The 25,099-nt window shown below is 32.0% G+C and overlaps 8 protein-coding genes across 14 annotated transcripts; 4 read left to right on the top strand and 4 right to left on the bottom strand.

The window, feature by feature from the left end:
• Positions 1 to 55: 55 nt before the first annotated feature.
• On the top strand, positions 56 to 5,020 carry LOC128895634 (serine/threonine-protein kinase 3). Of its 2 annotated transcripts, none has more exons than XM_054158386.1 (10): positions 56 to 276; positions 819 to 899; positions 1,009 to 1,189; positions 1,272 to 1,499; positions 1,572 to 1,890; positions 1,971 to 2,104; positions 2,188 to 2,350; positions 2,423 to 2,514; positions 2,570 to 2,764; positions 2,900 to 5,020. In XM_054158386.1, exons 1-10 carry the CDS (start codon positions 263 to 265, stop codon positions 3,077 to 3,079), a joined length of 1,587 nt encoding a protein of 528 aa, XP_054014361.1. In that variant the 5' UTR covers positions 56 to 262; the 3' UTR covers positions 3,080 to 5,020. The 2 variants fall into 2 exon arrangements, with proteins under 2 accessions (XP_054014361.1, XP_054014362.1); XM_054158387.1 differs by having other exon boundaries at positions 57 to 276; positions 2,921 to 5,020.
• On the bottom strand, positions 4,162 to 8,140 carry LOC128895635 (sorting nexin-17). Of its 2 annotated transcripts, none has more exons than XM_054158388.1 (9): positions 7,775 to 8,140; positions 7,387 to 7,655; positions 6,933 to 7,298; positions 6,767 to 6,857; positions 6,435 to 6,685; positions 6,132 to 6,338; positions 5,889 to 6,071; positions 5,722 to 5,817; positions 4,162 to 5,655 (listed from the first exon to the last, which is right to left on the bottom strand). In XM_054158388.1, the coding sequence occupies exons 2-9, from the start codon at positions 7,444 to 7,446 to the stop codon at positions 5,461 to 5,463; spliced, it is 1,449 nt and encodes a 482-aa protein (XP_054014363.1). In that variant the 5' UTR covers positions 7,447 to 7,655; positions 7,775 to 8,140; the 3' UTR covers positions 4,162 to 5,460. The 2 variants fall into 2 exon arrangements, with proteins under 2 accessions (XP_054014363.1, XP_054014364.1); XM_054158389.1 differs by having other exon boundaries at positions 7,789 to 8,140.
• Positions 8,141 to 8,515: 375 nt separating this feature from the next.
• LOC128895641 (40S ribosomal protein S10-like) lies at positions 8,516 to 9,740 on the top strand. The gene is made up of 3 exons (XM_054158401.1): positions 8,516 to 8,571; positions 9,060 to 9,204; positions 9,367 to 9,740. The coding sequence occupies exons 2-3, from the start codon at positions 9,061 to 9,063 to the stop codon at positions 9,700 to 9,702; spliced, it is 480 nt and encodes a 159-aa protein (XP_054014376.1). The 5' UTR covers positions 8,516 to 8,571; position 9,060; the 3' UTR covers positions 9,703 to 9,740.
• A 517-nt stretch (positions 9,741 to 10,257) lies between these two features.
• On the bottom strand, positions 10,258 to 11,783 carry LOC128895642 (bladder cancer-associated protein). Its single transcript, XM_054158402.1, has 2 exons — positions 11,632 to 11,783; positions 10,258 to 11,541 (listed from the first exon to the last, which is right to left on the bottom strand). The coding sequence occupies exon 2, from the start codon at positions 11,464 to 11,466 to the stop codon at positions 11,224 to 11,226; it is 243 nt and encodes an 80-aa protein (XP_054014377.1). The 5' UTR covers positions 11,467 to 11,541; positions 11,632 to 11,783; the 3' UTR covers positions 10,258 to 11,223.
• Positions 11,784 to 12,045: 262 nt separating this feature from the next.
• LOC128895934 (DNA repair and recombination protein RAD54B-like) lies at positions 12,046 to 15,399 on the top strand. 2 transcript variants are annotated; one of them, XM_054158964.1, is made up of 10 exons: positions 12,046 to 12,478; positions 12,544 to 12,643; positions 12,707 to 12,799; positions 12,861 to 12,996; positions 13,079 to 13,647; positions 13,714 to 14,461; positions 14,530 to 14,689; positions 14,763 to 14,889; positions 14,966 to 15,184; positions 15,259 to 15,399. In XM_054158964.1, exons 1-10 carry the CDS (start codon positions 12,201 to 12,203, stop codon positions 15,331 to 15,333), a joined length of 2,505 nt encoding a protein of 834 aa, XP_054014939.1. In that variant the 5' UTR covers positions 12,046 to 12,200; the 3' UTR covers positions 15,334 to 15,399. The 2 variants fall into 2 exon arrangements, with proteins under 2 accessions (XP_054014939.1, XP_054014938.1); XM_054158963.1 differs by having other exon boundaries at positions 14,966 to 15,193; positions 15,259 to 15,394.
• On the bottom strand, positions 14,536 to 16,959 carry LOC128895937 (enoyl-CoA delta isomerase 3, peroxisomal-like). 2 transcript variants are annotated; one of them, XM_054158968.1, is made up of 7 exons: positions 16,455 to 16,959; positions 16,209 to 16,381; positions 16,005 to 16,125; positions 15,823 to 15,912; positions 15,617 to 15,757; positions 15,387 to 15,542; positions 14,536 to 14,652 (listed from the first exon to the last, which is right to left on the bottom strand). In XM_054158968.1, the coding sequence occupies exons 1-6, from the start codon at positions 16,557 to 16,559 to the stop codon at positions 15,387 to 15,389; spliced, it is 786 nt and encodes a 261-aa protein (XP_054014943.1). In that variant the 5' UTR covers positions 16,560 to 16,959; the 3' UTR covers positions 14,536 to 14,652. The 2 variants fall into 2 exon arrangements, with proteins under 2 accessions (XP_054014943.1, XP_054014942.1); XM_054158967.1 differs by lacking the exon at positions 14,536 to 14,652 and having other exon boundaries at positions 15,280 to 15,542.
• Positions 16,960 to 17,095: 136 nt separating this feature from the next.
• LOC128895938 (acyl-protein thioesterase 2) lies at positions 17,096 to 20,319 on the bottom strand. 2 transcript variants are annotated; one of them, XM_054158970.1, is made up of 8 exons: positions 20,206 to 20,319; positions 19,941 to 20,020; positions 19,565 to 19,596; positions 19,418 to 19,483; positions 19,287 to 19,334; positions 18,925 to 19,171; positions 18,667 to 18,831; positions 17,096 to 18,533 (listed from the first exon to the last, which is right to left on the bottom strand). In XM_054158970.1, exons 1-8 carry the CDS (start codon positions 20,219 to 20,221, stop codon positions 18,486 to 18,488), a joined length of 702 nt encoding a protein of 233 aa, XP_054014945.1. In that variant the 5' UTR covers positions 20,222 to 20,319; the 3' UTR covers positions 17,096 to 18,485. The 2 variants fall into 2 exon arrangements, with proteins under 2 accessions (XP_054014945.1, XP_054014946.1); XM_054158971.1 differs by lacking the exon at positions 20,206 to 20,319 and adding an exon at positions 20,099 to 20,140.
• A 504-nt stretch (positions 20,320 to 20,823) lies between these two features.
• LOC128895940 (akirin-2) lies at positions 20,824 to 24,990 on the top strand. Of its 2 annotated transcripts, none has more exons than XM_054158974.1 (5): positions 20,824 to 21,358; positions 22,324 to 22,523; positions 22,608 to 22,770; positions 22,841 to 22,897; positions 22,985 to 24,990. In XM_054158974.1, the coding sequence occupies exons 1-4, from the start codon at positions 21,181 to 21,183 to the stop codon at positions 22,849 to 22,851; spliced, it is 552 nt and encodes a 183-aa protein (XP_054014949.1). In that variant the 5' UTR covers positions 20,824 to 21,180; the 3' UTR covers positions 22,852 to 22,897; positions 22,985 to 24,990. The 2 variants fall into 2 exon arrangements, with proteins under 2 accessions (XP_054014949.1, XP_054014948.1); XM_054158973.1 differs by having other exon boundaries at positions 20,825 to 21,358; positions 23,007 to 24,990.
• Positions 24,991 to 25,099: the final 109 nt, after the last annotated feature.

Raw genomic sequence — 25,099 nt, 5'->3', positions numbered from 1 at the left:
GATCGAGCACGCACACATCAATCCATCCCGGAATCTGGAGACCAACGTTAACTCCGCCATCTACAACCCTGGATGGTCGATGGTTTTCGATATTTCGGTTGTGTGGTTACTTTAATTTATTGACAAAAATGTAACACTTCTATTTTAAATTGACTATGTTTTTACAACCGGAATGATACCCGTTTTATTCAAGTTAAGTTATTTGTGTAAATATTGACGGTGTTTTTATTCAAGTAAGAACTCGTTGACGCGAAAAGCGAAAATGTCTTCGAAGAGGTATTTAATTGTTTTTACTTCGTGTTTTTCAAACTGCCAGAACTTCGCCAACTCACGAATGGTAGTTGCTTGTACCTAGAAGGAAGCGGCCCCTCGATCTTTAGCATGTTTCTTTTGTTATATGAAACAATCGCACTGTATTGATTCTTTGTTTCTTTGTTAACCTGCATTATCAATTTCACCACATTATTTATGGAGCTTGCAGTTCCTTTCGATTTCTCGAGTAAATTTTAGAAACGTTAAATCTTGGAAATCTTACCGATGTATTTTATAATAGTTATTTATTCGTTACATTTTCGTATAAATGTTAGTATAAGGTAAAGCATTGCTATGTAGCATGGATACTTGCCATAAAAGTATATCTTGTGCAATATATAATTTATCATATTAGGATGTACACGTTTCCTCTAAATATTGCTTTCCTACGTTACTTTCTACATACATGTATATACATACACATATATATATATATATATATTGCACACTTGAGAATATTATATCCAATTTCTGCAATTCAAAATTTATTATGGTATACTTTTTAGTGAATTAAAAAAGTTGTCAGAGGAAAGTTTAACAAGACAACCTGAAGAAGTGTTTGACATAATATGCAAGTTAGGAGAGGGGTAAGTTGAGAAACATTTAAGAAAAATACTATGATATCATTTGAAAGAATCTTTTTACCAATAAACATACAAAACCATATATTTTTATTATCTGTTTCTTATTGTATAGATCCTATGGGTCGGTTTACAAAGCATTACACAAAGAAAGTGGACAGGTACTTGCTATCAAACAAGTGCCTGTCGATACAGACTTACAGGAAATCATAAAAGAGATTTCCATCATGCAACAGTGTGATTCTCCATATGTTGTTAAATATTATGGAAGCTACTTTAAAAATACTGATTTATGGGTAACCTTACACATCATCGCGATACATAATTATGTTTCCATATTTATTTTTCATTTATATTCACAAGGGTATAATCTTGCAGATTGTAATGGAATACTGTGGAGCTGGATCTGTCAGCGATATTATGAGGTTAAGGAAAAAGACGCTACAGGAAGATGAAATAGCAACAATCCTCAGTGATACCTTAAAAGGTTTAGAGTATCTTCATTTGAGAAGAAAGATACATAGAGACATTAAGGCAGGAAATATCTTACTCAATAATGAGGGGCATGCAAAACTAGCAGATTTTGGAGTGGCCGGACAATTAACTGTAAGTTTTATAACGTGATCATTATTTCTATTTTAAAATCTAATTTTAATTAATTTCGAAAAATTCCTCTAGGATACAATGGCGAAACGCAACACAGTCATAGGAACTCCATTCTGGATGGCTCCAGAAGTAATACAAGAAATTGGATACGATTGCGTTGCAGACATATGGTCCCTGGGTATAACTGCTTTAGAAATGGCAGAAGGCAAGCCACCGTATGGCGACATACATCCAATGAGAGCAATATTTATGATACCGACTAAACCACCACCTAGCTTTAGGGAACCTGACCAGTGGAGTTCTGAATTTATCGATTTTGTCAGTAGGTGCCTTGTTAAAAATCCAGAAGAAAGAGCTACTGCAACTGAGCTTCTGTATCATGAATTTATAGGTAACATCTAACGACATATTTAACATACTCTAAAAGTGTTCCTATTTTATTTGATAATCAAAACAACTTTTGCATTACAGGTAATGCAAAACAGCCAAGTATTCTGAGTCAAATGATCGCGGATGCTCACGAAATACGAGAAAAACAGAGCGCTCATCGAGCTCATGTTATTAACAATGTAGCAATAAAAAATCAAAACCAAACAGAAGACTCGGTATTTAACTAAAAATAAATTGATTGAAAATAGTATTTCATACATACCAATATCCACGTTAAATATTTAATGATTGTCGTTAGGATGAAGAAGACTGTAGCGGGACGATGAAACCTCTACCAGAAGATACAGGAACCTTAGTACCAAGTCATGATCTTCCAGATACTGGAACACTTGTTTCTGCAATGTTAGACTTGGGAACAATGGTTATTAATAGTGACACAGATACAGAAGCAACTATGAAACGTTAGTAAAAATTATCTTACACTATAATACAAAATAGTAAGGAATAGAGAAATTAATATAGCTCGTTTACAGGTCACAATACAGGGTCAGTTGAATCCGGAAAGAAATACCGGCCACTATTTTTAGATCATTTTGATAAGAAGGAAGCACCTGAAATAGGAAAGGTAAAATTAATATGTTAAATTAAAACATACGAGAAGTTACATTATTAATCCTTAGGGTAATGGACAAATACTTGGAGCACACAATCCAGAGAATGAAAGTAAATTAGAATTACGAAGCCCGACAGAATCGCAGAGGTTTCAAAGCCATCTACAGTTACAGCTTAACCAGATCTCTCACCCTGTACAAGAGCAACCTCATAATAACATATCCAAGTTCCAAAATGTCTTCGCGGAACGCGATTTCGACTTCGTAAGTAGTAAACAAACTTCAATTAGAGAAAGTTAATAGCAATTCACAGAGGTTTCCAATACTGTGTTTCTTTTATCTTAAAATCGATCGACGTAATGCCACTTGAGGCATCATATATAAAAGACTTGAATATAGATAAACAACCATATCCTGCAGCTGAAGTTTCTCTCATACGAGGAACTACAGCAACGAATGGCTAATCTGGACGCAGAAATGGAGCGGGAAATCGATGAGCTAAGAAGAAGGTACCAAACGAAGAGACAACCAATTCTTGACGCCATGGATACCAAACGAAAACGTCAGCAGAACTTCTAACAGTTTGGTTAATTTTTTTTATGCAAATAGGTGTGATGACGATAGATAAAGGGTGTACAGTTGTATAAATGAATAGATTTTATGCGTCTCGTCCTTAACTTCGTCAAAGAGAGGAACATTGACTTTCCGATTACGTGTTTAGCAAACGAAAAGAGTAACAGCAATTAAAAGTATTTTCTTCTCTTTCTAAGCCAATGTTCTTCCTCTTTGTGAATTACGAACGAGTAACTAATACTAGCTAATAGCCTCACGTCACCAATGTAAATTATTTTACATGATTTAGGTGAACAATCATTATACTTAATTTTTTATTATTACGTTTACCTGTCTATTGTTAAATATGCTATTCTTATAGAAGTATTATGGAATCTCCTCAGCATTCTTTACAAACTAAAGCAAAGAGAGAAAAAAAAACAAAAAGAAATCGAATGCAATGGGAGTGGAAGAATTATTATGCCATATTTGCAATTTTTATTAAGAAATCAGTGAGGATCCACATGAAATTGATATTCGGTTTTCGTCTTACGCTAGTCACCTATTATGCCATTTATTTTATCCATAATATTACATTAACAAGTATCATCACTCATACGAAATACATGCATGGAGATCATCCCGAAAATATATTTATATAACCTTTGCGCTAACATATTGTTTATTTGCAAAACAATTTCTGGTAAGTGAGCAAACTTTAGAAAGTGTTAAAGAATTTACTCCTTTTTTTACTGCCATAGATATTATTACGAGTTTACTCACAGATATTAATGTTAGGTTATGTAACGTTCGTTTTTACGTCAAATGACTTAGGTTTAAAGTTTTGTAAATGGAAATTACTGAGATTGTTTGGTAGCGTTTTTATACCATTCAAAACTAAGAATGAGAGTGGTAACATCTCAAAGTTGAATATATGTGACGAATGAACTTACTGAAATTAGTCTTCCGTATTAGAACGTATTTCAATATTTCGCTAATTCGTGAAATCAGTATTTAAATTGTTGAGAATAATCATCACAAATGGCAAGATCTGTAATATTTATAGATTTATATAAATTTGTACTTTATCGAAATGCATTTTTTCTTTCTTTCTTTCTTTCTTTTTTTTTTTTCTTTTTTTTAATAAGTTTCATATGTAAGATTATCAAATATGTTATCATTGTGTTTTCTGTAAAAATTTCGATGAATGTTGGTATACATAGTACCAGTAGAACAGTAACGCATGTATGTACTGTCGAGAATGCTACAACATAGTGGAGTAATTCTTTGCTGACGTTGGGCTATTTTAAAAAGTAGCGGAAATAGATTTATAATACTTAAACGCTATAGCCAGAACTGACTTTTCTGTTTATTTAGAAAATAACAGTACAGAATAATAACATATTTTTGATATAGAAAATATGCACATTACAATCTAAGGAGATTCGAATATTAATTATTAAATCCAGTCTTTATATGGCCCTACCATAACACACAATATTATCATAATAATAGCGTTGGGTTCCACTGTTAACATGAAGAGCAGATAAATAAGTTATAATCTAAAAAAGTAATATTTCTACTGTTTGATGAAAAATAGAGCGCACCATTCACTGTGACATGCGACTCCATCAACATATATGCGTTAATAATGTAACAGAAACGAATAAATTTTATTCCTGCAGAATTACACGTTCGATAGAACTTAAAACGTTTCACCACTTTAAGGCTAATACGTGTTCCCAACTTTATGAAACAGCAACATGGGGGAGTAGACTTTAATATTGGCCTTGTTTCCAGCTATTAATAAGAGACACTGCCTTTTACGTATTTAATTTGATTAACAATAAAATATTGTGCATACTGCGATTTATTTCAGTTTTCTTTTTTTACATCAGATACTTTCGTTACTTTGTCAAATAAAATGTAAGTACATTATATAAAAATTTATATTTTCTTTTCTTACGACTCATTTGCATTCAATAATTGCACCTTTCGTATTCAATTATTACTAAACTCTATCATAATAAATAAAAATTATATAGTCATTGCTTATGTCACTTATAATTGTTTTTTTTTTACACTGAATTTAAAGCTTGGCATTATACTTTTATTATTAATAATATTTGTACAAACAAAATTGTTACAATTTTATCGAGCACTTAAAGCTTGTAGTTTTTATGTACTTTATTATCATTAAAAGTAGCATAACCATCTCAAAACTACACATAAAATTGTTGTGTCATTAGTATATAAATAAAAAATGTATCCTTCGAATTTTCTAAATTTATATCACTTGATTGCGCGTCATCAAAAATATATTAACATCATTTGAAAAGCTTTATAAAACTATTTAAATATTTATAAGGCATACCTTATCACCGTCTTATCACATTATTTTCGTATATTCATAAATCGTCATCACCGATCATGTTAAATGCATTATTTTCCATAATATCACATTCCGATATATGTTTCTTTTGAACGTTACCATTTGCGCTATCTTTAACGTTATTGGACTTTTTTATTCTTACCACTGATAGTCTATCCGCAAGTCTTTTCATAATCGGTTCCGATTTAGTAGGCTGCTTGATACAATCATCCTGAAAGGATAAGTAACGATAAGAAAATGCAATATAAAAAATAGTATCATAATTAAAATTGCTCACTTTTTTATTCTCTTCAGATTGTTCATCAGAACTTGATCCCATTGAAACACTCTGTCCATCTCTCATAACATATGTCCAAGGTTTCCTGGATAAATCCTAGAAATAAATTCTCAACTATTTAATATGCGAAGATATTAAATTTTATTTAGTTATTATTATTTATTAACCTGAGCTCTACTGCCACTTGCATTCTTTAATAGTAATTCATCGATCATAGCTTGCAAGCACACGGACATTAAAATAGCTTGATCCGAAGTAATTGTAATCCATTGTAGCTGATTCTTAGCTATTAAGTATTCAAAAGATAATTCCAAGCTAAAGTCATCACTTTCGTTGCACCTTTCGAGACTCTGAAATTCAGACAGAAAGCATGAACGTATATAATAGCATTTTTTATCATAATTACTTACACTTTGTACAGTCGTAATTCGCCAGCAACGCATTCGAGAAACTTTGAACATTTCTTCACTTTGTTGTTCGTCTGATAATGTACGCAAATTTAATTCATTTTTACCTATAGCAACCAGTACTTTTGAATCTGATTGTGGATAATCACAAGAACATGGAGCAAACTGAATGTACCCATAATACTTTAAAGTACGCGCTATATCCAGATACTACAATAATAATGTTTCAAATAGATGAATAAATAAAAATAGTAGAATTACAGAAACCATAAGTATCAAAAGTATTTTTATTATGATATAACATACTTCTTTTTTCTTCCCATGACTCTTTAAAGTAGTCAGATGATCTTTCAATTCATCTGCAACAAGAATCCAACCTCTTTGAATTTCTGCAACTGCTTGAATATATAATAAATTCATTGCTACTGCATTATTCATTAATTCAAGATCATATCCTACATCCCAGTAATTCTTTCCTAGCACAATCCTACTACCAATAGTGTGTATATGTTTGTTCGTTATAAACGGAGATTCAAAATCTTGTAATTTTCGTAATACTGAAAATGTAACATAGAAAAAAAGATTACAAACTATATACAATAATAATGTACGAATTAGCACAATAAAATTACACTTACAGTAGACACTATTACCTTCATCTTGAGCAACAATGAACAATGCAAAATACAAATGATATTGTTCTAGTAGCTTAAGATGTTTGTAGACTTTCTGTTAAACAAAGACATTTAAATTAAATTTTAATTAATCTGGCATGCTGTATGTTGTTCATTAAATGAGAATTACCTTTAAAACAATTCCAGAATGATCTCCTGTGGAAATATTTATTGTTATCTTACAGCCATTCATGAGAAAAATGTCCACGAATTCATTTTTGGATAGTCCACCTATAGTTTCTTGCTGAGCATTTAACAAGAATGCATTCAGTACCCCTGAATCGTTGACCACAACATTTTGTCCTATCGACTGAATATATTTTTCCAAAGCTAGACGGCGCTCTTCTTGCTGGCTTACCGTTAAAGGAAAAAACTTTTTTGGTGGAAATGACTGAATAGGTACATCCAGATCCTTAGTCAACTGTTCGTGAAGATTGTGCAGCTGTTTATACCTCACTGTACAATGGAACAATCCATTTATATGAATGTTATAACCCTAAACAATTTAAATAAAATAAAATAAATAGAATTAATAAATATTAATTAATTATATTATACACATATTTTACAACAGAAATAGTTACCACATATGTATTACCAGCTGTATCGATAAATTCTTGCGTATCTGGTATAGAAAAATGCATTTTTGTAAAGTCACTTATCAATGATTGATATTTATGTCATAATTAGGAAGATACATTATACAAAAGTTATTTAACAAAATCAACATATGCAAAAATGTGGCCCAAAATGTATAAAAATATTTATATAAAACACTCCACATTGTACATAATTAAAACGCACTTGTCTTTTAGAAATGCATATTCATGCATTTCTGAGGAATTCTGTCCATCTGAAAAATATAATAATAACGAATAATGAAGTATCTTTAAAAATTATAAGTCCTCGTTTAAATTAATGATTATGATTGAATATAATTACGTTGACAATTAATTATAAAAAAATACTCACATATGGTCGGATACCTCGTTATCATTATTCCTTGACAATAAGCGTATTCGCCTCACACCCACTCGATAACTATATTTCGTGCGATTAAAGCTGACGCATTTTTTTTTACATACATTAATAGAAACATACACCAATGCGCCAATGAACACCAATTCTTATAAATTGAAATTCTATTTAAAAATATACAAACGTATCCCAAGACTTCTTATAGCAGAGTTACAAGGTTTCGAATGTGATTAAACGATGCAGAGTTTTAAAAATTCATCATTTTAATTTCATTTTATTCGTGTTTCGAAACACCTTGTAATTTCTGCCCATTCCCAACGTTTTGTTTTATAATCTCGTGGGCGCCACGGCGCCCGTATTAGCAGTTTCTATTTTTAAACGTTGAGTAGTACTTAGATCAGACACTCGTTTGGAAATTCCAATTTTTCTCAAACTTTTCAAATACTGAATAAATTAAATACAAATTTCCATACGTGTTCAATGATTCGCCTAGCATTCAGATTAAACATATTTAATACCTCGTTTAACAATTACATTTAACAATTACAATCAATTCAAACATGTATCAATCTAAATTATTATAATTATCCAGGATGAATAATACTAAAGGTTTCAGGGCTAAATGTTTTTGTTACATCTACAATTTATTTACCAAAATATTTTTGGATATATTTATATACGATTTCATTTGGAAATATAGTCACTGTTTCCGGTTAGTCTCGAACGATATATCGATACATCGTGCATGAGCAGAGTTTCTTTCCGATATAAGACTCGCGCTGAAACGTCAAGTACGTTGGATTTCATATAATATCTGTTTTAATCGTAGCCGTATATAAATATTATGAGAAACTAGGATGTTCGTTAAATTCCTCTGTCTTCGTTAAATTAAAGAATTTTCATATGATCGGTATTTCTTCGTTATTATCGTATTGAACAATATTGACATTATGAAGCTAACCGCAGAGAATGTTCGTATCTTTATATATTGTTAATGAAAACTTACATTTTGTTATGCAAACATATTCTACTCTGTATTAAAAAAGTGCGTTATTTTTATTGCCAGAACGGAAATATTACAAGTTCTACACGAAATCGTATAAACATCTTGTATAACCTATAAACATGGTTATGTTCTTTAATAAATTTAAGTACAAGTACAAAGTATCCAGAATTTGATTAATAAACATCCTGCTTTCTCTATCGTACTATCTAAAGTAAATAATCGTATCTACAATAATAGCGAATAACTTTTATACTACTACTTTGTTATTTTCAGGATGTTGATGCCAAAAAAGAACCGTGTAGCAATTTATGAATACCTTTTTAAGGAAGGTGTTATGGTTGCAAAGAAAGACTACCATGCACCAAAACATCCAGAATTGGAAACTATTCCAAATCTTCAAGTTATTAAGGCAATGCAGGTAATATTTATATCCAACCATTATTATTCAACTCACTTTGTTAATTACTGAAATCTTTCTAGTATAGTCTGTTACATATAGAATTTTTCTAATCAGAGTTTCAATAATCAAAACCTTAATATACTCCATTTATATTAAATTCCTGTTAATTTGATGTTGCAGTCTCTAAAATCTAGAGGGTACGTCAAAGAACAGTTTGCCTGGAGACATTTCTATTGGTATCTGACAAATGACGGAATTGAATATTTGCGTGGATACCTGCATCTACCTCCTGAAATTGTACCTTCCACTTTGAAGAGGCAAACCAGGTCAGAAACCACGAGGCCACGACCAGCAGCAGCTACGAGAAGCGAAACCTCTAGGCCGACGGAAGATCGTGCCGGATATAGACGAGGACCCGGAGGTCCAGCAGGGCCTGGTGACAAAAAAGCTGATGTTGGCGCGGGTACAGGTGACGTTGAATTCCGTGGTGGCTTCGGTCGCGGTAAACCACAATAATATTTTAATGTAAAATAAATAAATCTTTCATAAACTAATGGCATTATTATTCCGATTGTCCTCGTAAATATTACCTTCGATACATAGAACATGGGAATCAAAGTATTTCTTTACTTTATTTCCTGTTACATTGTACATTTACTTGCAAAATGTAACTTACTTACAAATGTGTACAATTAATTACAAATTGTACAATTATCAGTTATTAATATGTTATAGTATAAGCAGAAGTAAATAGACAATCGATGTTTGCAGTTATAACCTACGAAAATCTAATTTTTCTAAAGGTAAATTTATCATTTTTGACAAGACACACGCATGGAACTGGAAACATCACAGACGCATATTTGTGCTAAAGCAAAAGCTTTGAACAAAAAGTTTTCCATTACTTGGTTTCATTAACAAAGTAAAACTAAACTTCTTTTTATACTAATGCGTCCTTTTGCTTCAATTAAAGTAGCAATTTATATGTTAGCGGTACGATGTAGACGTCCTGGTTGTAATCGTTAAAAGCTAAAACTTTCCAACAGTAACGACGAAATGTTAATACTTGCACTGGATGGAAAGATGTATTAAACGCAATATACAAGTAGTTACATTTTAATTTCCACTACTATGTATGCTCGGTAAAATAAATATATATTTATTTTATGAACAAGTCAAAAGTAACCATTTGCAAATTTTACCGTAGTATCAGTATCTTTAACATAATACATATTAAAATGAATTACTTAGACTTTATGCTTTAATTCGATACTTATTTCTACTGTTTGTCGTATTCGATCAACGAATAGCGATCATCTATATAATCTATATGTATGCGTATTTCGATTAGACAATTTTCCCGTTTTAATGTTTCTTCGATAACGTCGTCAGTCGTATTACTGAAAAGAATTTAACTTTAATTGCGTGGGCAATTAACACACATGATAAATGCTACATGACCACCGAATTCTTTGCATACAGATTTATTCAAATAAAGCAACCAGCAAAGAAAATCTTGTTTTTTAAAGTATACAATTTACAAGGGTCAACAATTCTAACTCGAAAATAATCGTATATACATTATAAGAAGATTAAACTAATCGAAATTAAATTTAGTTGTATGTACAAAGACGATATATATTTTAGTCATTCCATAATCTTAAATTATTATGACCTTACATAGAAGCTTTTTCGTATCATGTAAAAATTTGTTATGGCCTATCAGTTTTGTATACTTGTATATATTGCATGTATAAACATGTATATGTGTATACAGCGTGTAATATGTACACATATGACATGTATATATACCAATTGCAAGAACTATAGAAACTGTCTTTAAACCATAAAAAACTCACATTTATATACATCTACTAATGCATATATATATACACAGTCGATAGCAAAATGTGTACACATATCTATATTAGCTTTTTCAATGGATTACTTATCGAAGAACTAATTTTGACATATCCTTCGAGAAGAGAAATACAGGTTATGACATTTGTAGAACCTAGGAACGTTGTCTTAACAATTTTAACTATTATCGCATCTCACTGTATCACAATTCGTACTCCAAAGCACGCAGTTACCAATCCCGCTATAACAGATTAGGAAAACTGCGACAAGGAATACTAAACTACACATGGTGCACGGCTTTCGTTCTAGGAAGAATCCGATTAGGTAAAGTGCCATGAACATGACATGCGTTTGTAGCAACGCTGGATTTACTGGCTTTGGTATAAGCAGTACTGGAATCAACCACTGTAGGCAATACATCTTCTTCTTATTTTGTCGTCAAAGATGTATTTACGACTCCGTCAGTCTAGCTCTCTCATTTATCACAGAACCTCTCTGAAAAGGGTGGATGCATAATATTTCTCCTTTAATTTATTTGTTAATCGATCGTTCTACAAAACATGCCAATTGTACGGCCTTAGATACCTTATTTGGAAGCACTATAATTCTCTCGAAACATTTTGTTCCTGGGAATTGTAACAATTTAACGGTATATATCCATGCTAACGCAAATATCGCCCCTCTGAATTTTTTACAAATACGATTGCACACGTCCATTAATTAAATATGAAAATATAGTCAGGTGTGCTCACTAGTGAACACCAACGGTCGCTTCATAAGGATATCCTTTAGATTAGTACGTTCCAGAATAGGTCTTGCGATCTATTAATATTTTATTCTGTTCCAGAATAAAAGAATGTTTCACGTAAATTACCCGTAAAAATCGATTATTACGTTATTTATTACGTTATTTTTGCAGAAACATCTTGAATTTCAAATGTTTCATCAAATATAATTTGATGAAAATACCGACTAACTCTTTTGCGCGGGAACGCCATCTTGAATTTTGGCGCAAAACAAGATATCATAATAGAATTCCTAACGAAGCGAATTCAAATTTTGTGGACATAAATATTTGTCTTTAATAAACGTGATATGTTATCGTATGGCATAATATCGCGATAGTTTTAACCGCAAACTGTACATACCTTATCATGTATCGGAACAATCAAATAAGAGGTTTCAAATCTCTGTTAAAATGCCAGCAATCGACTAGCGGCAAGTCCACGGAAAATTTAGAAACTGTTAATCAATCATTCGAAAGTTCAGATCAAACTTCTCGAAGAAGTACCAAGAGAGTTCTTAATTTATTCAAGAAACCAGTCGAATGCGATAATGAAGAATTACAGGAAAGAAATGACCATATCAAGACGAATGAAAATAACACGGTCAACGAAGAAAATTCAGCTTCCCTTGTTAACAATAGTAGAATGTACGTATATAAATATTTTATTCATAGCACCTTAATGCTAATAATTTATTTATTTATTTGTTTAGTATATTTAACGTAGTAATTGGTAAAAAATCTGCAAGAAAACATAAGAAGTGGGATGATGATGGGACTCTAGAAGTTACTGGAAAATGGGCTGTTCTAAAGGTAATATACACGATGGTAATATGTTTATATTTTTATTCATAAATTTACTTTCATATTAACTAGAATTCAGAAGGTGGTGTTATTCAGAGGACTGTGGTTAATCCAGAAAATCTTGTTGAAGGCTTTAGGATATGTATCAATAATAAAGAGATCGAGGTAAATTTAAACAGTTTACATAAATAATTTGCACACAAAGTGGATTTACAAATATTTGCAGATTATAGATAGAGCAACATCTAGCCAATCGGTACCAAGTGAGCCTGTCAAAGAATTAATTCCAGAACCACCTAGAAAGAAGATGAAAGCTTCTAGCTCTTGTTTATCCAGTCTTCCCCTTGGATCTTTAAAAAAAGGTTTAACTTAATAGCAATGCTAAGAGACAATTTTCAAAATAAAAATTCGTGATGGGAAATACTAATGTTCGTATTGTATTAGGGCTCAAATTAACATGCAATCCCCTGGTAATGCCTTCCTTGAGTAACTTAAAAAGTTGGATAGAAAACGATGTACCAGAGAAAGAGGAAGAGGTTTCTGTAGATGCTTGTCTAGTCAATGCACTTAGACCACATCAACGCCATGGTGTTGTATTTTTATATGAATGCATCATGGGTTTGAATATACCTAATTATTTTGGTGCAATTTTGGCTGACGAAATGGGCCTTGGAAAAACGCTACAATGCATTACAATTATTTGGACGCTATTAAAAAAGGGGCCATATGGAAAGCCTGTAGTAAAATATGTATTAGTAATAACTCCTAGTAGTCTATGCGATAACTGGAACAAAGAATTCGGGCGTTGGTTGGGTTTTCATAGAATCTTTCCATATGTTGTAAATACCAAAAACAAAGTAAAAGATTTTAAGAAACAAGCACGGAATTCAATAATGATTATTAGCTATGATATGCTTATAAGATGTGAAGAAGAACTTGAACAAATAGCTTTCGACTTAATCGTGTGCGACGAAGGTCATAGATTAAAAAATAATGATATAAAAGCAGCAAAGGTAGCGTTATTAATTTTATTTAAAGGAACGCAATGAATGTAATTAATTCATATTTTTTTTCTCTAGGTATTAAACAATATGAATTGTAAGAGGAGAATCCTCTTGAGCGGGACTCCTATACAAAATGATTTACAAGAATTTTTTGCCCTGATTGACTTTGTAAATCCTGGTATATTGGGTAGTAATTACGAATTTAAAAACTATTATGAAAATCCTATCGTAGCGTCGCGATGTCCTCACGCACCTGCCAGCGTGGTATCTTTAGGAATAGAAAGAGCCAGCGAGCTGAATGAAAAAACTAAAGTTTTCGTCTTAAGGCGCACACAAGACACGATTAACAAATATTTACCATCTAAGCATGAGCTAGTTGTATTTTGTCGCTTATCAGATGAACAAGAACACTTGTACTCGCACGTTACAGATACTTGGTTTAACAGAACTGTACTACCAAACAACAACATTTCACATTTGACAGTGATAACAATTCTCAAAAAGATCTGTAATCATCCTGACTTATTTTATAAAGAGTCGAATGATTTCTTGCATGACGATTTAAAAACGTTACGGGCAAAAGCTTGTAGTACTTCAAACAAAGCATATTGTGGAAAAATTTCGGTTATACAAACATTAATGAGAAATTTAAAGGAGACAGATGAAAAATTAGTATTAGTTTCGTACTATACGCAAACACTCGATTTATTAGAAACTGTTTGTAACACGGAGGGTATGCAGTTCCTCAGATTAGATGGTAGTACACCAAACAGCTCAAGATCAAAGATTATTGGACAATTCAATTCAAAATCAGATTGCAGCAGTTAGTATGGACAATCGAACATTTAGCTTAACTATTACAAAATATGAATCGTTATATGATTATTTCAGAGGTATTTTTATTAAGTGCTAAAGCTGGCGGAGTTGGATTAAATCTGCCTGGAGCATCTAGACTTGTATTATTTGATTCAGACTGGAATCCAGCATCTGACTCTCAAGCTATGGCAAGAATCTGGAGGGATGGCCAAAAAAGAGATGTGTATATATTACGGTTAGGTTATTTTAAATTTGTAATAAGTATCAATATAAATTGAGTCTTTCAAGCAATATAATAAATTATATAGATTGCTAACGACAGGCACCATTGAAGAAAAGATCTTTCAAAGACAAGTTAGTAAAGCAGGCTTGAGTGAAACTGTAGTAGATAAAAAGAACTTTGCTTCTCTGAAATTGTCCATGAGCGAATTGAAGGTTCGTTTTTTATACATGTTTGAAATATTCACAAATAAAAAACAGTATTGATCAATAGTAGGCGCGCTACTTTTAGGACTTATTTACATTAACAAGAGATACAGATTGTTTGACTCACGATCTAATGAAATGCCCTTGCAATGGTTATAAACAAATGGAAAAGAAATTAGAAAAATTGGACCACGAAAATATTCGGGAACATCAGTTCCTTTTGGAAAGTGAAACACCTCAACAAAAGTTAACAATAAATCAACTTTTAGAGTGGGAACATTATCAGCGCCCAGTTCTGAATAAAGTAATGCAGGTAAAAACAATTTAATACTAAATATTCGAGTTCAATTATGATAATCGATATCGATGTTTTTTTAGGAAATCATGTTGTCAAATATGTCTGATAACATAACATTTATATTTAAAAATTCTATTTTAAATAAAACAATTTAATTTTTTGTTGTATATTTTATAAAAATTGTAATAAAAATGTACATCTATTATCTTTAAATTTTGCTTTTACGCGACATAGTATTTATAAGTCTTTCTATGAAGTCGGAAGATTGTATGAATTTCAAAAGTTCAGCAGATTCTCGTGAATTAACTTCCAATAAAATTTGTTTGTTCCATTTCCTAACTAAATGCTTGATTGCCACTATCGACTGAAAAAAAAATCGTAATAGTTTCAAACATTAACGTTGCTATTTTATACAAAACGAATATTATGGAAATGTACCTTTGGTGAAAGTAAAGACACTGTTTTTAAATATATCCATACATCATTTAAATGTTCCTCTTTGTATACTTCGCTGACTAAACCATATTGCTTAGCTTCGAGAGCATTCATTTTATAACCTAAATATAACATATCACCAGCCTGTAAAAAAACAACTATAAAACTGAGAAGTTAATAACAAGTAACAATATTGAAATACTAAACACCTTAGAGTGTCCAAATATTTTAGGAAATGTGTATGTAGAACATCCTTCTGCAACAAGACCTAAACTAGTAAATGGTGTTTGGAAGGTAGCCTGTGGTATTGCAAAAATAACATGTTATAAATTAATTACAATGTAGTAAGAGTAATAATATTTTAGTTTATGTAGTATTGTATAGAAATTACCGTATGCGATGCATATACCATATCAAATAACGGTAATATTGTTACTGCAATTCCAATAGCAGGACCATTTACAACAGCTACTAAAAGCTTAGGAAATGTAATTATACGTTCCACAAAATTTCTGAAAAATAAACTCAATAGAAATTGAAATATATGAATAAAAATTGATAGCGTAATTTACAAAAATATCGTGTAAATACTTGCTTAAAATTACTGAGTGTGTTTTCTAAGCTTTCAGAATCATTGCCTTGGCTCGTTGCTAAAGAAAGAAAATCATTTCCACTGCTAAAAAAATTTCCAGTCCCAGTTAAGACTACCACATATATTTTATCATTCTGAATAGCTTCATCTAGTATTCTGGATATTTCTTCGTACATCTGTTAAATAAAAAATACATTAGCATATCATGAGTACGATGTATCAATAGACTGGACGCAAAAAATTGCTTACAAGTTTCGTAATAGCGTTTTTCTTTTTTGGTCGATTCAACACGATCTTCTGAATTCCATTTTCCAATGAACACAAAATATCAGATGAATTTTTAGTTTCCATCATATGAAACAATTGTTTATTTAACTTGTACGCTTAACAGAAGTCAAACTACGAATGTCATTCGTTTATACGAACGCTCATTAATATGACCAGGATAACAAAACAATTTGCCACGTCATTCGAGGAAATGTAGTATTTCTTCCATTCTCATTGTATTACAGTTTTATTTCACCGTTTATCGTGCGATAAAGTTGTAATACATTTTTCATTCAATTTCAATCGTAGGTTTTGTGTGCATAAGCATCCATAAGTGTGGAGACACTGATATGTGTACTCTCGCACTATCAGCTATTAGTGTAGTATACATATCAGTGATTGGGTACAGTTGGGTATAGAACAGTATAGAAACGTAGACGGCACCACTGTCAACACGTAGATCTGCTGGCCAAATCTCTGCGTGTAGATTCTAGTCACGCTAATTTCTAATGTTATTTTTGTCGTTTTTCTAACACTATATAGCAGAAAAACATGTTATATTTTAATTTTGTCTACGCTATATGTAGAGTTACCATTGAAACAATATATGAAGTATGAATGTGTGAAACTGATAACAAAAAAATTTTATTCATACAGTAACATGATCATTTACAATAAATTAAGAACAGGGGTAAATAATGAAGGTACAAAATACTCGTAATCTTAAAAATATTTGATGCTACCTTGTGTTCTCCATTGTTCTCCACAAAGCAGTAAATCACTTGACTGAACTTTAATCATTGAATTATCATATTGTTTACAATAACATTAAGAAATTTACTGTTCTGTGATAGCAACACTAGCTGATCATAGCCACTATAATTTTTGATTATGAAGATTAAAGATTAAAGGAAATACAGAAAGTAACGATTTTACTTCGATAACATGTATTACTTTAGGGAAATTGACTAAACGATCCCGATACTTGTATGATAACATACCTCTATACAAAATACCATATAAAGTATTCGCATAATGAGTGAATGGTACAAATGATTATTTTTATGTTGCATTATGCACCTAGTATTGCTTTTCAATTGGATACTTGGTTTATAAATAATGATAACCGCAATTTCTCTTGTTCATAGTAGTACCATTTCTGTAAGCATAAAATAAGTACTGTAAAGATAATACTTCTGTACTTATATAAGTGTCAATGTTATCATATCTGATGTACACATCTCTGCGATTATCATACGCAAATATGTAATTTACTAAAAATTATCGAATTTGTTGATTTCAAAACTATATTTTATAACCACAAATTACATGGCCATATTACTGTCTCCTAGACAACATTTCTACAAAAGTCAGTATTTCATAAATTTTACATTATATATATATATATATTTATATGTAACTTATATAAAATGGAAGTATTATAAAGAATATCTAAATGCTTACAATTATCCTGACATATAAATTAATTAACTAAACCCAGATAAATTATAGCCTTTACTATGAAATAATAATTTTATTCGGAAATGAATCAAAATAATTATTTTTTTTGAAGATCTTCAATTTAAAATTCATCTTATTTTGTTTACACGAACAGTTGAACGCAACAAAAATTTGATACAAGATATGTAAAGTAATTTGTTGTCTTCGATTGTTATTATCTTTCAAGAACACTAGAACATTTAGAATTAGAGGAAGAAATACCGATGATTATTTACGTTGATTGTAAAATCAGAGACTGGACATATTACGGTAGCGACTTTGGTATCTTAAAACGACGAAAAATCAGTTGAATAAACATAAATATTTACCGCAAATAATGATTCATTATGGATACTGTTTTATCCATTAGAATTTTAACACTTCATCTACTGCTGTCTTTACTTCTTCGCCAAGCACTAGACTTAAGTAGCAGTAACGTTGGAAGTAATTAATCGAATAAAGAACAATAAGATAATAAGTTTAACGATTAAAATATTGTATTTAATAGAACTATTACGGCTTCAAAACTTTTTCGATGAAGGCCTTCATGTCGCGCATTTCCTGTGAAAGCAATAATTTGTTCTATAAATATTAGAATATTTATAAGTTCGCGAATCAAATTTAATTATTTTTACCTTACTTTATCTATTTCGATTTGTTACAAATTATAAAATGTTTATAAGTACATATATACCTCATCACTGGAAGCATGCATCATTCCTCTGTATGTTACAAATTCTGCTTGTGTCATGAATCCCTTGAGATAGGTCGCGGTTATCTGGCCCCACCTGTACGGTACTATTGGATCACAATTACCGTGACATTGTAGCAATGGAGTGTTTCTATTTCCTATTGCTTCCTACAAAGTATGTAATGTTGTAAAATTATAGCATTGCAAACACAAATTTTCAATTATTATAGCATTATAATACATTTCTTACTGAACACATACATCAGGAAACTTTCGATGCAGAGGAACCCAACAAGATAAAGCTATAATACCAGCTAAAGGCTCTGGAAATGTAAGAGCGCTATATATAGCAAGGGCTCCACCCTGACTAAAACCACCAATAACAATGCGTTTTGTAGGTATTCCTGCTGCAACTTCTTCTGCAATTAAAGAGTGCACCATTTCCGCAGCTTTGCGTATACCCTCTTCATCCTCAACTCCATTTGGTTCCAAAGTTCGTAAGTCAAACCTATATTTAACAAACCATAAATCTATATTTAATGTTACACAAATTAGTAATTATACTTTAATATTAACGAACAATATACCTCAACTTCTTGTATATAGTAATTTGGCTCACTCACCAAGATGGCATTCTAAATCCTGCATTTAACGTCACTGGCATTATTGGTCTGAAATAATTAGATTCGATTATGCATTGACTTTTATTTCGTACATTGGTGATCAATTATCTTTTTATTAAAAGTATACGTACGCCGTTGGACAAATAACTTTAATATGAGGTAATCGTACTGCACTCAACGAAGTGGCCCAGCCATGTCTACAAGAGTAAATGAAATTCATATAGGTGTATACATCATAGAATTATACGATTACTATTATATAATACGTTACGTCTTACCCAGTATCACCCAATCCATGAAAAAATATAAGCTGTAACAGACCAATAAAATTGTATCGAACAAAATTAATAGAATTATCAAGATTCTGTATTGTTTATTTTTACGTCTTAAAATATTTTCCCGAATAAAAGTATTAATCAAATAAAACGCTCGACGTTTAAAAAAATCTACTTCTGGTATCAAGACCTTTTAAACTTTTAGGGACAATAATCAACTAAAGAATATAATGAATAGGTACCAAAAAAATATTTTCCAGACGTTTGACACTGGCATGAAAATGTTGTATAATAATTCACTTATGGACGATTAGAAACTTTGCGCCAGGTATAACCAAAAAAGAAAGTACGTCGTGAAAGATATTATTTTTCTACTTACAGTCGCTGTGTGTCTGGCCGTAGCTGCAATCACCACAGGGCTTCCCACAGATGTCATTATTCGTCGTGCTTGTGGACGGGCTGCGTGATAAACGATAAACCGTATAACAATTTGATAAAAACTGTGAATATAGAATGGCGGAGGATTCTGGTTGTCACCGATTAAATTTCTCCAAACTGAGCTCAACAGACGGGGGATTGACGGAAGTTATGCGCATGCTTTTACCAGATCATTTTCAAACGAAAACCAAAGATATTGCACGAACCTGCAGAATTGCCCATCGCTGATAACTAATCTGAGCTAATCAGAAAATATTTCGTCACGGAAGAGTCATGGGGTTATTCGAAATAACAGACTCTATTTGCAATGGGCGAAATAAATGTCAACGATTTAATTCGAATTTAAATACGTATGCGACAATATTTATCGACGAATGCGTGTTTACAAAATCTGAATTTTCGAACCTCCATATTTACCTCGGTGATATCTTCGTAATTTTTAAGTTGTATTTAATACAAATTAAATATTGATTAATTAGGAAATTTTGGAATTTTCTCAAATGGGATCTATATATTTAATTCATAAAATTTATCTTATTTTTGTCGTTATAATTACTTTGGTTTCGAAAAGGATCGCATTGGGTGTTTTATTTCTAACTCTAGAAAGTCTTTCGTAAAATTGCATCGTGGGCATCGGGAGATTAAAAGCCGTTAAATAGTCGACGATCAGAAAATAACGTGCTCGTGAATAATAAATTTCGAAAGATACGCGAACCAGGGAATCATTCGTATTTCAATTGAAAGAAGGTCGCAGGAAGGATATGCACGAAGCGCCATCGTGCAACGCGTCGACCAATCAGAGGCGAGGGGACTCGTTCAGTCGAGTCTGCGACGTATACATTTCGGAATGCAAGCAGTAGCCCAGTGAAAAGATGGTGCTCTGAATGGTCGAGACATTCGTTCCGTGGTCGTTCCTAGCCGATGAACCGTGGTTGCCAGCCATATTGTTTTACCGCAGTGTTTGTTTTGGTGCAGCCTGCTCGAACGTACGAGGAAATCCACGGAGATCGGCCCGGAGGAACTCGAAACGGCTAGAGTGCATTTAAAGAAACTGTTCAGGCGGTGCGCGTACACGGTGGTTCAGCTCGTATTTTTCGGCGTAATCATCGTTGACTCGCGGGGCTAAGCCCGTAATTATCTTGTGGGTGTCAGTCGTGGAACCAGGACGGTGAACGGTAGAAATGGCCTGCGCCACTCTAAAGAGATCTTTGGAGTTCGATCCGGTGCATAGTCATGGACGTCCTAGTAAACGACGAAGATGCGTACCGATGTGTGTTTCCCCCGGTACATCGACGCAGGCCAGTTCCAGGCCACAGAATCCCTCGCCCTTCGGCGAGGTAACCCACAAACTGACGCCTGGTAATTAACTACAAATCTAACGGCCATTTTTCTTTTTATTCTGCACTTTTATTTCGCTCTTCCCCCCGTTTCTTTCTATTTTCCTCGGCACAATGTGACAGAGAGAAGGGGGTGGTTAAGAGGCCGTTCCAGTGATTTAAAACTTGATTTCAAGACGTTTAAAACAGGGAGGGGGGGCCAGGGAAGGGGTAGGGCGTTCAGGAGGGGGGGGGGGAGACGCGTAAATCATATGGTAATGTAGTAACGGACATCGGGGAACCCAACTACCCTCTTCTCCATATTTATACACAGTCGTCTTGGATATCGTCAACAAATTTATTTTACCTTTCAGAAATTTTACTCGCGACTTTCTTTTATTGTGCTCGTTACGAATTTTTACAAACATCGTGTATAATAAATTCTGTATAATATACACAAGTTGATAGTGTACCTAAAGAAACTCAGCATTTGAGAATTCATCGTGTTTTTTTATTGTCTTATAAGTTTAAACAAGAGTAGATTTATTTCAAACGCTACCCCTATATCATTTAGAGTACAGATTTCCTCCTTAGTTTATATTGCTATTTGTTAGTTTACAAATTTTAAAATTCGTTTATTCTAAACATTTTAAATAACCATTGCAAGTTCAATGATGTAGTTGATTCTATCAATCCCTTGTGGAGGGATTGTACTATCACAAGTATTATTATCAATTTTGGTAATCGTGCACTTTACAAGTACCACCAATTATAATGCTCCAAAGCATTCGGTGACCTCCCATCTCTGACTATGACAAGGCTGTTTAAATACACTGATGGTTCCTAATGGTTCTGGTAAAGTACATTATTATCCCAACTTTAAATGCATTACATGACAAACTTTTAGGATTTGCACAAAAAAGATGCTTTGAAAGATCAATATAAAATAAGAACAATTTTATATGGAGCCATATGATTTGAAGTAAAAGTAATCTTTTTTATGTACAGAAAAAATGGCAGCCAATATAAGAGAGGAAATTCGGAGACTACATCGACGCAAACAATTGCATTTTAGTCCTCAAAACAATAGCGGTGATTCTTCAGACATGGAGGGTCCTGCGAGCCCTTCGAGTCCATCTGCGTGCGGTTCAAATTCATGTAGTTATAATCCTAGTGGAAAGGAGAAACCTTTATTTACATTCAAACAGGTATATATATTTATTATTAAAAAGACATAATTTATATTAATAGTATTCATATCTGACCTGTTTAAATAATGCATTGCTTCAAAGGTTGGTTTGATCTGTGAGCGAATGCTTAAGGAACAAGAAACACAGATTCGGGAAGAATATGATCAGATTCTAAATATGAAGCTCTCCGAGCAGTACGACGCTTTTGTTAAATTTACATACGATCAGATACAAAAGAGATTCGAATCTGCAGCTGCGCCAAGTTGTAAGTAATTCTTATCTTGAAACCTTTATCCTTCTCAAATGTTATATTTCAAGTAAATTTTTTGTTTTAGACCTATCCTAAAACAAGATTCTTATTTATAAGGACATGTTTCTGTGAAGAATATTAGGTGAGATTATATATCGAACTTGCTTGATTTCAACTATGTAGAACAACCGTTCAATTTCTTAACGAACGTAATAATGTTTTCTATTAGTCTTTTCTTTCTATTATTATAGATTTCTACTGTGTGAGACAAATTTTGCTTGAAGTTTAAGTCGAGGTATGCAGCACCACCTCGTTCAAGAAAACGTCTTTAAGAAAATTCATACTATGATTTACATTAAAAAAACAAAAAAAAGAAAACGTGTCTGGTAAAAAAAAAATGAAAAAAATTAGTAATGTAAGTTTAGTAGGTTTGCAGTAACAGCAATGATACTACAAAAAAAAATCTACAGTGTATACTATTGAATTTACATGAACTAACAATATTTGTACTGGCTGATGTTAGAAATGCGCTGGTATCAGGGAACTGTACTATGATTCTAGTTATGTACAAATATTAATACATATAGAAGTTATACACTGCGTATAACTATGCTTAAAGCCAGGAGCTAAAAAACTTTGGCGGCTTGCACAGGACTCTGTAAGGTCACATAATCGATTTAAATTAGGTAAATGTTCATTTTTTGCACATCATAACGGAAAACGTTATAAATGGTAAAATAAGAATGCAAGTAATTTTTTTGGTTGATTTAATGATAAATTGTATTAGATGTTGCTCAATTATACGCAATAACAAATACTCTTGTACGTCAAACATGCAAAAATGTGCATCGTGGTCTTTCACGAAAAGTACTGTGCATACAAGACGAGATTTAAAACCATATACCGGGGAAAGTTGTTTTCATGGAATTTTATGTATATCTTATTTGTAGAAAGTATAAAACGAGTGTACTCTAAGTATTTAGGAAACTTTATTTCTACTGTCGTGATATGAATTTTGTGTATGATTTATTGCATATATACATTACCATTGTAAGCAACATTCCCCAAAGATGGATGTGTTCGAACTTGAATAACATACATAACCTATAGAATTAAATTACAAAAAAAAATGCTTTAAATAGATACGAAAAACTTTTGTTCCTCTTATAAAGATCAAATTGCTGATTCTTTAAATTTGAAAAGCATATTATTTTAGCGTATATCCTTTATTTGTTATAGAAACTTACGTTTGTTTGAACTTGTCTATGTATTACAAAATTTTTTGTTAGTTAAAGATCTTATTTAAAACGCGAATATGAAGATTTGTAAAGAGGTCGAAGTAACATATAGTCTATAGAATTGTACGAACGTATTGTCAAAAACGAGTATTTGAAATAAAGATTTCATAAAATTTGGCAAATATTTCTGTTCCCTGGTAGCAACGACTTTCTGTAGCATAATAAAACAATGAATAATGAATATATCATACCTATACTTTAACTGTGCCTATTATTAGACATATTTATCTCGATAATTCTAGTATATATTACTTACTGATATTGATCTTAAAATTTTTAGTTTATAATCATTCGTTTTTATATCGTATGTCGTTTTCTTGCGCTATTTTGGGTTTTCCATTTTTTTTACGTGAAAAAAAGAATTCTAAACAATAAACTACAGTCGATATGAATGAGGTTTTCTTGGTTGCTGCATGCATTTTTTGTTGTTGTGGCATGAAATTTGTTCATATCAAAAAAGCATTGAGCACCAAGAAACATTTATCCGAAAGAGTCAGCATGTTACAAATTTGTGTCATTACTATCTAAGAAGTATATATCGAAAGAACAATTGTTTCTCCATCTACGAAATTACATTTTGAAGAGGGGCATTAACAATTGCCTTATTCATTCACAAAAAAAAAGGTGTCTTTCAGTTACCAGAACGATTTGGGAACACAATACTAAATGGTGTTCGCACAATAGTGTGTACATGATATACCGTGTTTACGGACTGCTGAATTGCGAAAGGGGAAAGGAATACAAGTGGTTTTATTTGTTCATGATAAGTAATACCTACTTGAAGAACAATAGATATTGTTTACCATTAAGAAAAATTTGTGAAGAAGTTCACCGAAGTGATTCCTCGATCATTCAGGAAATTTAATTTCAATTAAAATACCTCCATATTATATTATGTAAGCACTTATTATCAAAATAAATACAAGTCTAAGACTGATCACGTGTATTTCTTTATTTTTTCCTCTGAATGTAAAGATACATGTATGTGTGAAGTAAAATGTTTATGTTACGATTTTTATGACTCGAGTATTCTGTACTTTTACTAC

The sequence above is a fragment of the Hylaeus anthracinus genome, unplaced genomic scaffold, assembly GCF_026225885.1.
Source record: "Hylaeus anthracinus isolate JK02 unplaced genomic scaffold, UHH_iyHylAnth1.0_haploid 5, whole genome shotgun sequence".
Taxonomy (NCBI): Eukaryota; Metazoa; Arthropoda; class Insecta; order Hymenoptera; family Colletidae; genus Hylaeus; species Hylaeus anthracinus.
Note: the sequence above shows the minus strand (reverse complement) of the source record. Positions and strands in the feature narration are given on the sequence as shown.

Bases quoted from the DNA above. Each gene is read 5' to 3' on its own strand.
- LOC128895938 (XM_054158970.1), bottom strand. The intron at 18,832-18,924 runs GTATGTGTTCAG...CATACTTTGTAG, and splicing joins TGCATCGAAAGTTTCCTGAT to GAAGCAATAGGAAATAGAAA. The intron at 18,534-18,666 runs GTATATATGTAC...TTGCTTTCACAG, and splicing joins TGCATGCTTCCAGTGATGAG to GAAATGCGCGACATGAAGGC.
- LOC128895635 (XM_054158388.1), bottom strand. From the start codon at position 7,446: ATGCATTTTTCTATACCAGATACGCAAGAATTTATCGATACAGCTGGT. The intron at 6,339-6,434 runs GTATGTTATATC...TTATTATTGTAG, and splicing joins GTCATGGGAAGAAAAAAGAA to TATCTGGATATAGCGCGTAC. The intron at 6,072-6,131 runs GTAAGTAATTAT...TCTGAATTTCAG, and splicing joins GAATTACGACTGTACAAAGT to AGTCTCGAAAGGTGCAACGA.
- LOC128895642 (XM_054158402.1), bottom strand. From the start codon at position 11,466: ATGTATTGCCTACAGTGGTTGATTCCAGTACTGCTTATACCAAAGCCA.
- LOC128895940 (XM_054158974.1), top strand. From the start codon at position 21,181: ATGGCCTGCGCCACTCTAAAGAGATCTTTGGAGTTCGATCCGGTGCAT. The intron at 21,359-22,323 runs GTAATTAACTAC...TTTTATGTACAG, and splicing joins AACCCACAAACTGACGCCTG to AAAAAATGGCAGCCAATATA. The intron at 22,524-22,607 runs GTATATATATTT...ATTGCTTCAAAG, and splicing joins CTTTATTTACATTCAAACAG to GTTGGTTTGATCTGTGAGCG.
- LOC128895934 (XM_054158963.1), top strand. From the start codon at position 12,201: ATGTATCGGAACAATCAAATAAGAGGTTTCAAATCTCTGTTAAAATGC. The intron at 12,997-13,078 runs GTTTAACTTAAT...GTATTGTATTAG, and splicing joins CCTTGGATCTTTAAAAAAAG to GGCTCAAATTAACATGCAAT. The intron at 14,462-14,529 runs GTTAGTATGGAC...TGATTATTTCAG, and splicing joins TTCAAAATCAGATTGCAGCA to AGGTATTTTTATTAAGTGCT.
- LOC128895937 (XM_054158968.1), bottom strand. From the start codon at position 16,559: ATGATGGAAACTAAAAATTCATCTGATATTTTGTGTTCATTGGAAAAT. The intron at 15,758-15,822 runs GTGTTTAGTATT...GTTTTTTTACAG, and splicing joins AAATATTTGGACACTCTAAG to GCTGGTGATATGTTATATTT. The intron at 15,543-15,616 runs GTACATTTCCAT...TTTTTTTTTCAG, and splicing joins TGTCTTTACTTTCACCAAAG to TCGATAGTGGCAATCAAGCA.
- LOC128895641 (XM_054158401.1), top strand. From the start codon at position 9,061: ATGTTGATGCCAAAAAAGAACCGTGTAGCAATTTATGAATACCTTTTT. The intron at 9,205-9,366 runs GTAATATTTATA...TTGATGTTGCAG, and splicing joins AAGTTATTAAGGCAATGCAG to TCTCTAAAATCTAGAGGGTA.
- LOC128895634 (XM_054158386.1), top strand. The intron at 2,105-2,187 runs GTATTTAACTAA...GATTGTCGTTAG, and splicing joins AAAACCAAACAGAAGACTCG to GATGAAGAAGACTGTAGCGG. The intron at 2,515-2,569 runs GTAAAATTAATA...ATTAATCCTTAG, and splicing joins AAGCACCTGAAATAGGAAAG to GGTAATGGACAAATACTTGG.